This window comes from Hakea prostrata, chromosome 1 (assembly GCF_041222555.1).
Source record: "Hakea prostrata isolate BN-2017 chromosome 1, UWA_Hpros_2, whole genome shotgun sequence".
Taxonomy (NCBI): domain Eukaryota; kingdom Viridiplantae; phylum Streptophyta; class Magnoliopsida; order Proteales; family Proteaceae; genus Hakea; species Hakea prostrata.
In genome coordinates this window covers 17,436,610-17,448,646 of record NC_142600.1, presented here as the reverse complement: position 1 = coordinate 17,448,646, position 12,037 = coordinate 17,436,610, and the positions used below count along the sequence as shown (strand labels likewise).

General features: G+C 36.0%; 3 protein-coding genes across 3 annotated transcripts; 1 reads left to right on the top strand and 2 right to left on the bottom strand.

Annotated features, from left to right (window-relative positions):
• Positions 1-1,716: 1,716 nt before the first annotated feature.
• LOC149027966 (uncharacterized) lies at positions 1,717-2,561 on the bottom strand. The gene is made up of 2 exons (XM_089147591.1): positions 2,427-2,561; positions 1,717-2,332 (listed from the first exon to the last, which is right to left on the bottom strand). Exons 1-2 carry the CDS (start codon positions 2,527-2,529, stop codon positions 1,788-1,790), a joined length of 648 nt encoding a protein of 215 aa, XP_089003717.1. The 5' UTR covers positions 2,530-2,561; the 3' UTR covers positions 1,717-1,787.
• A 2,327-nt stretch (positions 2,562-4,888) lies between these two features.
• LOC149027965 (inactive protein RESTRICTED TEV MOVEMENT 2-like) lies at positions 4,889-5,698 on the top strand. The gene is made up of 2 exons (XM_089147585.1): positions 4,889-5,014; positions 5,116-5,698. The coding sequence occupies exons 1-2, from the start codon at positions 4,900-4,902 to the stop codon at positions 5,475-5,477; spliced, it is 477 nt and encodes a 158-aa protein (XP_089003711.1). The 5' UTR covers positions 4,889-4,899; the 3' UTR covers positions 5,478-5,698.
• A 1,905-nt stretch (positions 5,699-7,603) lies between these two features.
• LOC149027964 (uncharacterized) lies at positions 7,604-8,595 on the bottom strand. The gene is made up of 2 exons (XM_089147579.1): positions 8,440-8,595; positions 7,604-8,347 (listed from the first exon to the last, which is right to left on the bottom strand). Exons 1-2 carry the CDS (start codon positions 8,552-8,554, stop codon positions 7,665-7,667), a joined length of 798 nt encoding a protein of 265 aa, XP_089003705.1. The 5' UTR covers positions 8,555-8,595; the 3' UTR covers positions 7,604-7,664.
• Between the last annotated feature and the right edge of the window lie 3,442 nt (positions 8,596-12,037).

The window sequence follows — 12,037 nt, the reverse complement described above, 5'->3', positions numbered from 1 at the left end:
CATTATCTCTCACAATATCATAACCTGCTTAGCATGCTGGTTACTTTACCCCCAAAAGATAGAAACAACTTAACCGGTAGTGTTTCCGGAAAATGAATTTTCATGATCTGACGTTTAGTCCAGTAATTTTAATCTGGTTACCAGGAGTGGGGGAAAAAAATGACATTCTTTATTTTAATTAATAAAAAAATAAAAAAAAGAAGGGACAGTGGAAGCAACTTAACTACTTAAGGCCATAAGTCCAAAGAGGTCTTGGGTTTAACTTCTTTCCCTCAACATCTCCCCCTTCGATTAACTATGGATCGCAATTCATGTAACAAGTTTGACGACAACCCCAGAAAAGAAAGAACAACACCAATGTATGGTCATGTATATTCCCATTTATTTACAGTAAGATCAAACATTGCATCCATTATTTGCTTGGATGGATTCAAGTCAATCATCATTTATGTACGGACATTTTAATAAAAGCATGGATCGAGTCAAAGCTAATCATTTATGGAGTCTACATCTACTTGGGTGGGGGGGGGGGGAGCCCCACAGCCTTGATAGGATGAGGGTGCCATCTCTAAGGTGTCAAACCCATAGTCTCAAATTAATGTTAGACATGCCAACCCCACCACATCCTTGAAGAAAATAAACACCAAACTAACTCTTATTGATGCACCCCCCCCCCTTTGTGGCTCTTATTTGTATAACATTATCATGTTAGTTACGCCACCAAGTATCGTTAACGAAGAAAAACCATTTGTATCGAATGACCTAACTATGATGCTCGTAAAACCCTAGCCGCTCTAAGCACCCCCAATGAACAACATCATGTTTTGAGGCGAAGAGCCTCTATCTCTCCACCTCTCCTTTTTTCTTTCTTCTTCTCCTTCTCATTGTCTCTATTGTTTCTTCTTCTTTGTCGTATATTCCTTTTCCCTATTTTTTCCTCCAACAACAAGTTTCTTTGGGTTTGCTCTTCACCCTAGAGTTGTTCACCTGCCTTTATTTGTTTCCTTTATGTTTCTATTTTTCTTTAAACTGTTGAGCTTTCCTTGGATTGTCATAGTTTGCTCTTCAGACCAAGTTTGCTTTATATTTTTAGTTTACTTTTTTCTTTCTAGTTTTGTTTGTTGGGAAGGACTTGTGCACTGTTTCTATTTTGGAACAGAAAGATCACAGATATGGTTACTGATCATAGACTCGGCTATTCCAATATTTGGGAAGACTCATCTCTTGGATCTAAAGGTTTTGCTATCACGCCCCTTTGCCGCTACGCCATCGGCTACCGATCTTGCCACCGACGCACTTACCCATTCGGCGATGGAACCTCCCTGCACATGTGTCTCTCAGCCCTTGTGGCGTGTTATCTTTCCCCCCCCTATGGCATGTTATCTCTCCGCCTTATGACATGTCATGGTGAATGCGTCTTTCGCATATCTTGAGCTTATTTATTGCTACTGTTTTTACCGCTTATTTTATAAACTTTTATTGTGCTCGACTCATACCTTAACCTGGAAGACCATATCTATTGCACATATGACAATTTGGTCAATTCATTTCCTTGGTTTCGGATTTCAGTTCAAACCTTGTATTTGCATACAACTTTCTTTCTTTAATTTTCTTTTTGAATGAAATATACATCTTAAGTTCTTATTAAAAAAAAAAAAAGAAGAGGAGTTTGGTTAAGTAACAGTTCGGAGCTTAACGAGTAAGATGTTTCCGATTTATTGTGTAGGATCATATGATGATGCGAAATTTTGACATAGAACTGTAATTATATATAAAGAAAAGAGTTTTTAGCCTTCAGTTTCTACTGAATGTTGATGTCTGTACTTAGCGTAAACCCCGAAAGCCACCACCACAGCAATGCCCACTGCGACACTCAGAACTGTTCGTTTTGGCTGCTTAAACCTGATGCTCGTCCCCATACCAAACCTGTAACTTATAGATTGTTTTTGAGGATCAAGAACTTGATTTTCCTTATTGGATGCTGTCTTCATCTTTCCAGCACTATTGCCTTCACCTTCACCTGCAAGTTTTCCATCAATTCCGTTCATTTCATTCTCAGCATCTTCTTTGTTCGTCTGGCCTTGATCTGGTGTTGCTTCTTGCTTAGACATAGCTTCATCTTTTGGGGCAACTCGAGTAACAGTCTTGGGCATTGTAACTCGAAGAACACCGTTGGCAAACTCAGCTTTAATATCGTTATCAATGCAGTTTTCTGGTACCATGAATTTCGTGCTGAAACGACTCCATTTGCTTTCTGTAAGGGGACATTCTCCAGTAACGCTTAATTGGCCATGCCTATCGGTCTGAATTTTAAAATTTTCCTTTTTGAAACCTATTAACATGATCAGATACCATGAAGTTAGCAAATGATTAATACCAAGATTGAATGAAATTAAAGTAAACAAGGGAATGAAAGATGTACGTACCAGGAAGATTGATGAGAAGAGTATCACTTTCTTCCTTTCTTTCCCAGTTTGATAGGGGTTGGAAATCTTCGTAAGTTCGTGTAGAGGCACTTGCTTGAGCCATTTGAATGAGAAAGCAGGAAGAAGCAGCTTGGTTTGTTTTTCTTTTATTTGATGGAGATTCCTGAAGCCAGGAAATATATATACAGAAAGATGATCATATGTTAAGAAGGACCAATTGGTGGAGTATCCTTCAACGGTTCATTATTCCTTTTTGGCTTCAGAGGGTTGGTCTAGGGATGTTTTGTGAATATTAGAATTCCCAACTTGAAGAAATGATGCCTTCAGAGTTCTGCAACGACAGAGACTTCAAAAAGAAATTGAATTTGCTCCCCTTTTCTCTACACAGGAGGATAAGATTAGGTCAAAATTAACATAATTTATTAGTGATTATTAATGTAACAAATGGAGGCTGCAGACACTAATTAAGAAAAAATTATAAGATAAATCTTAGTAATCTATTTTTATGATTTAGAAGGAAAATAAACATTTAAACCATGCGATTCAAAAGATGTGCATCAACACAAAAGGATATACAAAGAATTGTTGATGATCCTAGTGAATCAATAGATTATTCAACCCAATTCAACTCGTGATCATGAACCCAATTTTGCTATGAGACCCATTTTTATTGGTGATTTAATTGAGTGGATAAAAAGTGTTGGAAATGTTTTAAATGCTTTTTTCACCCTTAATGAGAAAATTGTTATATTATCAATTCCGATTTCAAATATGAAAGTTATGATTTTAGGGTTTGGAATTAGGAAAAGAATGGTAATATTTAAAGTTAAATCTGCATATTATTTGATCAGAAATTCAATCGATGGGCTCTCAAATTCTCCTTCCTTTTCCACAAACATTGATTGAGATAGGATATGGAACATCAATACCTTATCCAAAATTAAAAACTTCATTTGGAGATCTGCTCATGAAGGTATTGCAACTCAAAAAGCCATGTTTGATAGAAATAGCTCTCAATCTCTTCTTTGTATGCTTTATTCATCTCAAGATAAGGTACAAATTGAATCTGTTAATCATGTTTTATTTTATTGTGAGTTTGCAAAGCAACTTTGAAGAGCTTCTATGATGTGTCTTGATTCTTCTGAGTTTAATGGCAACTCATTGCATGAGTGGTTAGATTTCATTGAAGCTAAATTTTCATCATTAAATCAAAAGGATTATGTTATTAATCTATGCAACATTATTTGTTGGGTGGTTTGGATTAATAGAAATAATATTTTGTTCAATGGTAAATCATTTTCTCTTATTGACTCTCTAAACTCTTGTAACAGATTGCTTTGTGATGTGAAGTTGGTCTATGAAGATGATATTTAATTTACAAATTCATTCATCTGATCCTAATGAGTTCATGTGGATATTTTAGCCCCCCCTTAACCAACTTTAGCATGTTCGTTGATGCTGCTTGGGATCCCTCTTCAAAACATGTCGGGAGAAGTTGCATTTTGTGGAACCCGACGGCAAATTCATAGTTGCAAAACCTTTGTTCTATTTTGGGTTTTTAGCTCTCATCACGAAGCTTGAGGTGATTAGAGACATCATTTTTTGTATTTTGGATCTTAAGATCACCTAGGTGGTTATGTATTCTGATTGTCTCAATCGTTGGATTGGCCAAGTAACGACATTATCCTAGATATTTTAAAGTTTTCAACTGTTTTTCCTTAATTAGATTCAGCTTTATCAGTAGATCCTTAAATGTTCTGACAGACTTTCTTGCCAAGGGCTCCAGGGTCTTTCAGCTTAGTAGGTCCTAGTATTTATCTCCCACTAGCTTCCATTGTAAACCCCTCTTTACTTGTCTCGGGTCTTTGACTTGAGAGCTTAATATAATCTCAATTTTGTTAAAAATAATAATAAAAATAATAAATCATGAACGCAAGCTCCAACCATAGATTACCTAAAAAAAAGAAAAACCATTGGTTCGTAATTAAACTTAAAACAAAGCTGCCTTGAAATACTTGCAATAAGAGTATTGCAAATTTCAAATCCACTCTGGAAGAGTTTTTTTTCCTTTCTTTTTTGGGGAACAGTATCCAAAATTGATTTGAGATAATAATAATTTTTTGGTGAGTTTTTTTTTTCATTTTGCCTACTTAAATCGGGCCCTAGTTCTGTTCTGGATCACGCGCACTAGAGGTCCGTTGTTGGGGGAAGAAAATGCCGAATTTCTGTGAAAGGTTGTTCAATGGATTTACCATATGCTTTGACCATCAAAGGGAAACGAATGGTTTACCAAAAAAAAAACAAAAAAAACAAAAAAAAAAAGGGAAAAGAATGTTCCCTTTTTAGCTGATACGGCATGCCTATACCCATATGAGAGTTTAAGAATAATTCGAACCGCAGAACATACATAAAGATCATATCAAGACAACTCTTAATTTCAACATCAATCGAGAGCTGAGAGAAATCACTATAGATGGAAAGCAAGTCCAAACCCAGCAGAACCCTGCGACGTTCATACGAAGAATTCCAACCCTCAGTGGATTGGAAGAGCGAAGAAGGTCAAGATACTATTGTCATCCCTCTTCCTGGTATCCCTTTATTCTTCTGTCTGTGTTCCATTCAATTTTGTAGGAGCTACATGGTAATGATCAAATTCTAAATCATCATTTTTCTTTCTTCCTTCAATTAGGTTTCAAAAAGGATCACCTGGATGTGGAGGTGAACTTTCTGGGTAAGTTGAAGATCAAGGGAGAGCGTCCCCTTGATGATGAAAACAGATGGAGTCGTTTCAGTAAGGATTTTCGCATTCCAAAGGACTGTAATGCAGATGAGATTCATGGAAACTTTGCAGGCGAAGTCCTTTACGTTACAATGCCAAAGAAATTAACCCAATCTTCAGCTCAGGTTGAACGGAAAAATTTTGAGTTTAGATTGGGTGGTTCTGTATTCAGAGTGAATCAGCGTGTAGGGGTGCTCTTAAGTGGAGCCGTGGCCATTGCTTTGCTGGTTGGCCTGGGGATTTATGCAACACGTTTATTTTTTCTGGTTTAGTTGATGCTTTTCCCTCGATGGGTTTATGTACATGTTTTTATCAATTCATAATATTCATCACCATTCATTTACTGAAAGCAAGAAGCTTGAAGACAATGGTGATGATGTTGAAGAGATAATAACTTTCATAAGTGAATATCATAACCTGAAGTCAACTATACAGGAGTTTACCTTTAATTTAATCTCTAGTATACAGAGTTCAAAAATTTATCTTGAAACAACTCTATGATAATAAATCAGAATAATAACAACAAAAATAAGCTTTGGCCCAACTAAATGGTGTCGGCTACAGGAATTATTGCCTTCCAATCAATTTTATTTGAGGCCATGCTTGCAGATTGTTTTCCATGAAAGAATACCACTCCATGTAGTTTGATGAGCTTAGATTCTATTTTTCTGTTCAACTTTGGATATTATCATTTGTCTCAATGCTCGAAAGAAAACCCGCATGTAAAGCCTCTTGGCCCTCAATAAAGCTCCTCCAACCCTAAGAAAGTGATGGAACACCTATGAAATCCTTCTTAAGGAAATAAATGGTTTTCGTAAACTTACTCCAAGTTGATTTAGGGTTGCTCCAAAGCCACCTTGCCACTTGAGCAAGAAGTGCTTTATTGTGAAGAGCAAGGTTTTTTAATGCAAGCTGAAGGGGGATAAATTGGTTGCTACTATTGGATTAGCCTAGTTTTTTTAATTAATTATAAATACAAGATTAAGTATGTAAATTTAAATATAATTGAACAATTTAAATTGAAGTTAAACAAATTTGCAAACACATAACCTACAACACAATGATTTTATAGTGCTTCGACCATCCAAGTCTACATCTACTATTCTCTTGGTTTCAAAAGAGATTTCCACTAGTGATTCTCTTTCAACACGGTAGGTAAATAATCAAACCCTTACAATTTTTGTTACGGGCAAAAAAACCTTAATTTTTACAGTCTTTGTTCACAAACAAAAACAACTCTACAATTTTTTTTAATGGACAAGAGCACCCTAAACCAATTCTAATAAACCTAGACCTAAAATTGAAATAATTAAATACAATAGTATGTTTAGAGATTACCCAACAAGGGGTGTGATGCTTCACCTCCTATTTAAGAGTGATGCAAATAGAATGAACACATAAAGTTAATGATTTGCAACACCAATGACCTTCCAAAAACTAATGAGATTGACTATTTTCTATCGTTTGCTATAATGAACTTGCTTAAATACCTTAGTATGTTATTCAAGGGTAAAGTAAAGGTGAGAGACAAAATACAATTAATTTATTGTAATTTGAGAGTGTAAAAGTGTGTATAATGTATGTGATTAAAAGACAAGATTCAAGCTCTCAAAATGATGAATTGAACTTATATAGATGGCCTTCAAGTACCTTAGTCCAACTCCCAAATGATAGAAAATATATAGTCAAATTTTAGCCAAGACAAGTGGGCCTTCACTTGAAAAATAGTCGTTGGGCTTCAGTGATTTAGATAGTGCACCTTCTGATTCAGGTGATGCGCCTTCTATGCAGAAGATGAGCCATCTGATCAAACGAAATACTCCATCTAAGCTACTATGAGTGCATATTTTTTGCACATATCATAGGCACACAATCTGACATTAGACAGTGTGCCGTCTGGAGCACCAAGAGTGTATTTTAAGGGCTTTTTTGTCCTCCTAGCCATCCCTATGTCCACACACTCTCTCCTAACATGTCTTAAGTCAATCTAATGACATGATTTCATTTTTTAAATGCAATTACAAGCATGAATCTACATGAAGTATGTCTTAGGACCTAAGTGTATCTTAAGCTTGATTTGATCTCCATTCATATTCTTGAGTATTCTTGCATTCCATGCTCAATTTGACTTAGTCTTCATGTGCATCTTGATCTTTGTGTCCATCTTTACTCCATTCTTCAATTTGGACTTGGACATATATCCTTTTGGGCTAATCTCAATATTGTACTTTCATTTGATCTAAAACTTACACAACTCAAAATCTATCTTGTGATCTTCAAACGCATCACCTCCTAGACATTTTGGGCTAAACTGCCGGAAAGAGAAATGTGAAAGAAAATCATCAATAAGGATTATATGATTCTTTTTTCATAATATTTTGAACCTTGATAATACAGTTCTTAGTGTTATTAGCATCAACATTTACAAATCAAATTAAAACAACGAAAATTAACAAGGTCTAATTTTCCAGAGTACAAGTTTCTTCCCCAGAACTAAGTTTATAAGTTGCATAAACCCCCAGTGCCACAACGACAATGGCTACTGCAACATTAACAACCAACCGTCTTCGCTTGCTCACCTGCGACACCAAACCACCCACTCCGAACTCCACTCCTCTTGCTCGTCTGCGCTTGCCAGCCGCGGCAGCAACTTTTTCCGGCGGAGCTGCTTCCACCTTCCGTCCATCACCCTTAGCCTCACCACTATCTACAACTTGTTGGTTTACAGGTGATTCCTTGATCTTATCCTTTCTGTCCTTCCCTGCATTTGCACTACTCTTCTGGCTCTCCTTTTGAAGTTGGGGTATAGGCTCGGGTTGAGGTGGAAGTTGGGGTTGAGGTGCTCTTTTGACACTGCCATTAGCTTCTTCTGGCTTGCTTGCATTAGTATCTGCTTTCGCCTGAGGTTGTTCTGTTGGAGTTGCAGGAGGTTTTGAAGTGGGTTCACCTTTTTTCTTTGGAATCACAACATAGAGAAGTCCACCAATGAGCTTTGCATGGACTGTTTTCATCTGAAAGTCATCCGCAATATGAAAATCTTTCTCGAAACGACTCCATCTATTTCCCCCAAGGGGACGTTGTCCGCTGATTTTCAATTTACCTTTGGTGTCCACTTGAACTCTTATCTGATCCTTCTTGAATTCTATCACAGCAGAAGAAATCATGGCAAAGCAGTTAACAGATTAATTTGCATTGAAAACAAAGGAAATTAAACGAGGAAATTTATATATATACCAGGAAGGGTGACCACAAGAGTGTCACGGCCTTCATCTTTCACCCAGTTGCATGATGGCTGAAAATCTTCATATGAGGGCCTATCGGTAGAATGAGCATTACTCTTGTTGTCCATTTGGAGAATGTTTGATATCTTCTTTCTTTCTCTTGATTGGTTCTGTAGAGCAATTCTTGAATGAATTGTTGAAGTTCTCCATTGGTTTTATAGGGAAGATGCTAAAGTGAGTCGATCGAAGAAATGTTCTTTGGAAAAGAGAACTATTCCTTTCCTTTTTGTGTTGATGGGGTTTGAGCTGGCTGTTACTTGCTTTTTGCATCTTCTAAGTATCCCTAGCCCTGTAGGGATGATCACGTCTTATCTGGGCAAACTAATATAGAATTAATTTGAGAGAAATGGGTTTGCCATTCATTAGGTGCGTTTCCGTGTTGTGCTGTTAACGGTCGAGATCAAAATACGCAACATTCAAGTCTCCGCTTATCAAGTGATTCCCTGAAAGCTGTGATGGTCGGTGTCTCCCTAAAGGAGAACCATGATTGTTAAACTTTAGGTCAAGATGCTTAGAACACAATCTATACGTGGCGGAGTTTAAGTGCGGCAACCTCTAACATATTAGTTCACTTTTCCTTTAGGTTGTAAGTGCTCATGAAGAAAATCAAGGTATTTGCATAACCTTTGGATCAAGATATTTGGCCAGATAGGCAGTTCAAATTTTTGGTCGGCAAGCTAATTGGCATAACCTTCTGTATCAAGAAATTTAAATCCTTCATAAATCCTAAGTCTTCGGCAAAGGTGATGAGAAAATTCTGGAATAATACAGTTTTTCTCCACTAATGGTGAATGAGAATTCATTATATATAAAATAGAAAGCATTAGAGGGGTGCTTTTGGAATATATTGGATTATAATTCATAGCTTTAAAAATTAAAATGTATTTATGAACACAAGCACTGGCAGTGAATCGTCCTATATGAAAGGTGGAAAATTTTGATAAATTCAAATTAGTACTTCAAAGAGTTAAAACAATAAATTATTGGCTGAAAAATGCACAATCCATTTTTTTTTTTATGATTAATATCATAGGAGGGATTTTTCCACCAACAGATGTAGATCTAACGGCAACTAAAGGTACAATCATTAAAAAAAGTAATAATAAAAAAAAACTTCAAGGCTGCGTTTGTTTGCAAAGGTGGGGTGGGAAAAAAATGTGGGTCCGATGTATAGTGGGGTGAGGGAGAAGGTAAGGAAAGGAAATGGTTTTGTGGAAAAGTGATAGGGTGGGTCCCACTTTTTACTTTTCTTAACTTTCCCACAAAGTCCCACCAAATATGTGGGGTTTTAAAATGGCATGGGGTGGAAAAGTTGGACTACCACATCAGCAAATAAGTTTCCTTGATTTAAGGAAACTTGTCTCCCACTTTCCCACCCCAAGCAATCAAATAATCTACCATTTTGGGATTTAAAGGAAAAGTCAGAAATCTACACTTTTTTCAAGAATTTTCCCACCCCACCTTTATTCTAGCAAACAAACGCAGCCTAAAGGAACAATCAAAGTCATAGACTCATAAGAATATATGATTTTTTTTCACGATGGTCATTTAACTCCATTTGCAGTGTGTTAGCACCACACCGTTACGCATGGTTCTTTTCCTTTAATTTTAAAAATATGTTGTTCCAATATTGTAAATTTATAATTGTAAGTTTCATGGTCCTTAACTATAATCATGCTTTCTAATTTTATTTAATATATTCTTGTACACGACCACAAAAATTGTTCCGTGGTTGGGTTTCATCTAGACGTCTGCTGTTACCTATTGGGAATAAGATTTTTAAAATGAATTTATAATCCTTGTGTGGTGTATGTAATAATTCCACATCTTACTATAAAGCTATCAATTCCTCCCAAAAAATTTAAAAGACTTTTAAAACTTTCTTTTTTTAAGTAAGTATTTTTTAAACTGTTTTTCAAAAACAATATTTGGATGTACCAAAAAGAAAAAGAAAAAAATAATATTTGAATTTTCTAGTTGAAGCTTCAGTCAGGGTGCAAGTTTGGCTCTAATAGCTCTAAACCATCTTGAGCCTACATATGATTTGAAATCAAGATTTTGGCCCTAAAGGTAGGTCAAGTTCATCAAACTCTAGCCTTGGATCATTGCCAAAGGTTGGCCTAGGATTTGTGTTTACCTTGCTCAGCCTGTTGTGATCCGTCTCTTATTTTTCTGCCTCGACCCCGACTTCGATTTTTGCCATTGATTGAACCCTGGTCTCAGCCCTTATTTTGCTCTTATCCATATACTACTTCATTTAAATACAATACATAATGGGTTGAACTAATAAGAAATCTGTTTGTTTCCAAGATCAAGGTTTAAAGTATCGGTATCGAGTATCGTATTGGTCAAGTGATTTTAAAAGATGTATCGTCCTATATCGAGTATTGTATCGCTCTGACTAATGTATTTTTATATAATTCAATTGAGAGATGTATCGAGATGTATCGTATCGGTTGGGTCAAATATGTATACGTATCGACTAGTATCGCATGGTATCGTGAGATACTTTAAACCTTGTCCAAGATGCCATTTGTAAGTTTGATATTGTATTGATTAATGTGAAATTTTTGGCACAACCGAGCAAGCCAAGTAAATTATTATGAATTAGTCAAGTAAAATGCGGTACTGAGACTGATTTCCATTCATAATACTCCTATGAAGTGTGCAAGGGTAGATAGTTCCAGGTTTGAATGCACAACATAGATTATAGGGCTCTTTTTGGAAGTATTGGTTCTTTCAATACTTCTCAATGGAATGGATTGATTCTGATAAATTTTTTGGAGAACATGATCTCTTGTATCAGGTTGCGAGAAAAGATCAGGTTCGACTTCTCCCATAGTTGATCACCACAATCTGGTGCAATGAGCAAGCAATACTTGATCTATTACCTAAACCACATAAGTCAGCCTTGACCAATAGGGCTGGTGAATGCGTTGTTTTCTATCATCTCAAATGCTTCTACTGCCACCTTGGAGCCTTTTACATAATTCCTTTTTGTCACAATGGTTCAAGAGTATGGCTACTATGTCACTTAAAAGTGAAGATTTTAGATCGTGAAAATGTATTAAGTTGGATAAAAAAAGTGTAATTTCAAGTTAGAGAACACGTTTCTATTGTTATAATCATGTTTTGAGAGAAATTTTCAATCCCATTCGACGAATTATCCACTAAAATTAATCTTATTTCTTGAGTAATTCAATCTATCAATCATAACCCATATTACTAACACTGTGAGTCTCAGTTAGTTTTTGTTTTTCTATTTTGAATATTACCTTCACATACTAAAATCTTTCCATGCTAAATACGAATGCAACAAAAATTTTGACCTTAAGGGCAGAGAAAGGTTGGGTTATTTTAACCATAAATTAAGGGCAATACAGGTGTTTAAGTGTTTTATGGGCCCAATCCAACCACCTTGACATATATTTTTGGTTTATAGCAATGTCATATCTTTTTGGACTAATATGGATTGGTTTATCCTAATGTAAGATCGATCAACATTGAGTATTTGGCTTCAATTAAGAAAGCCTAAGGACAAACTAGGATAT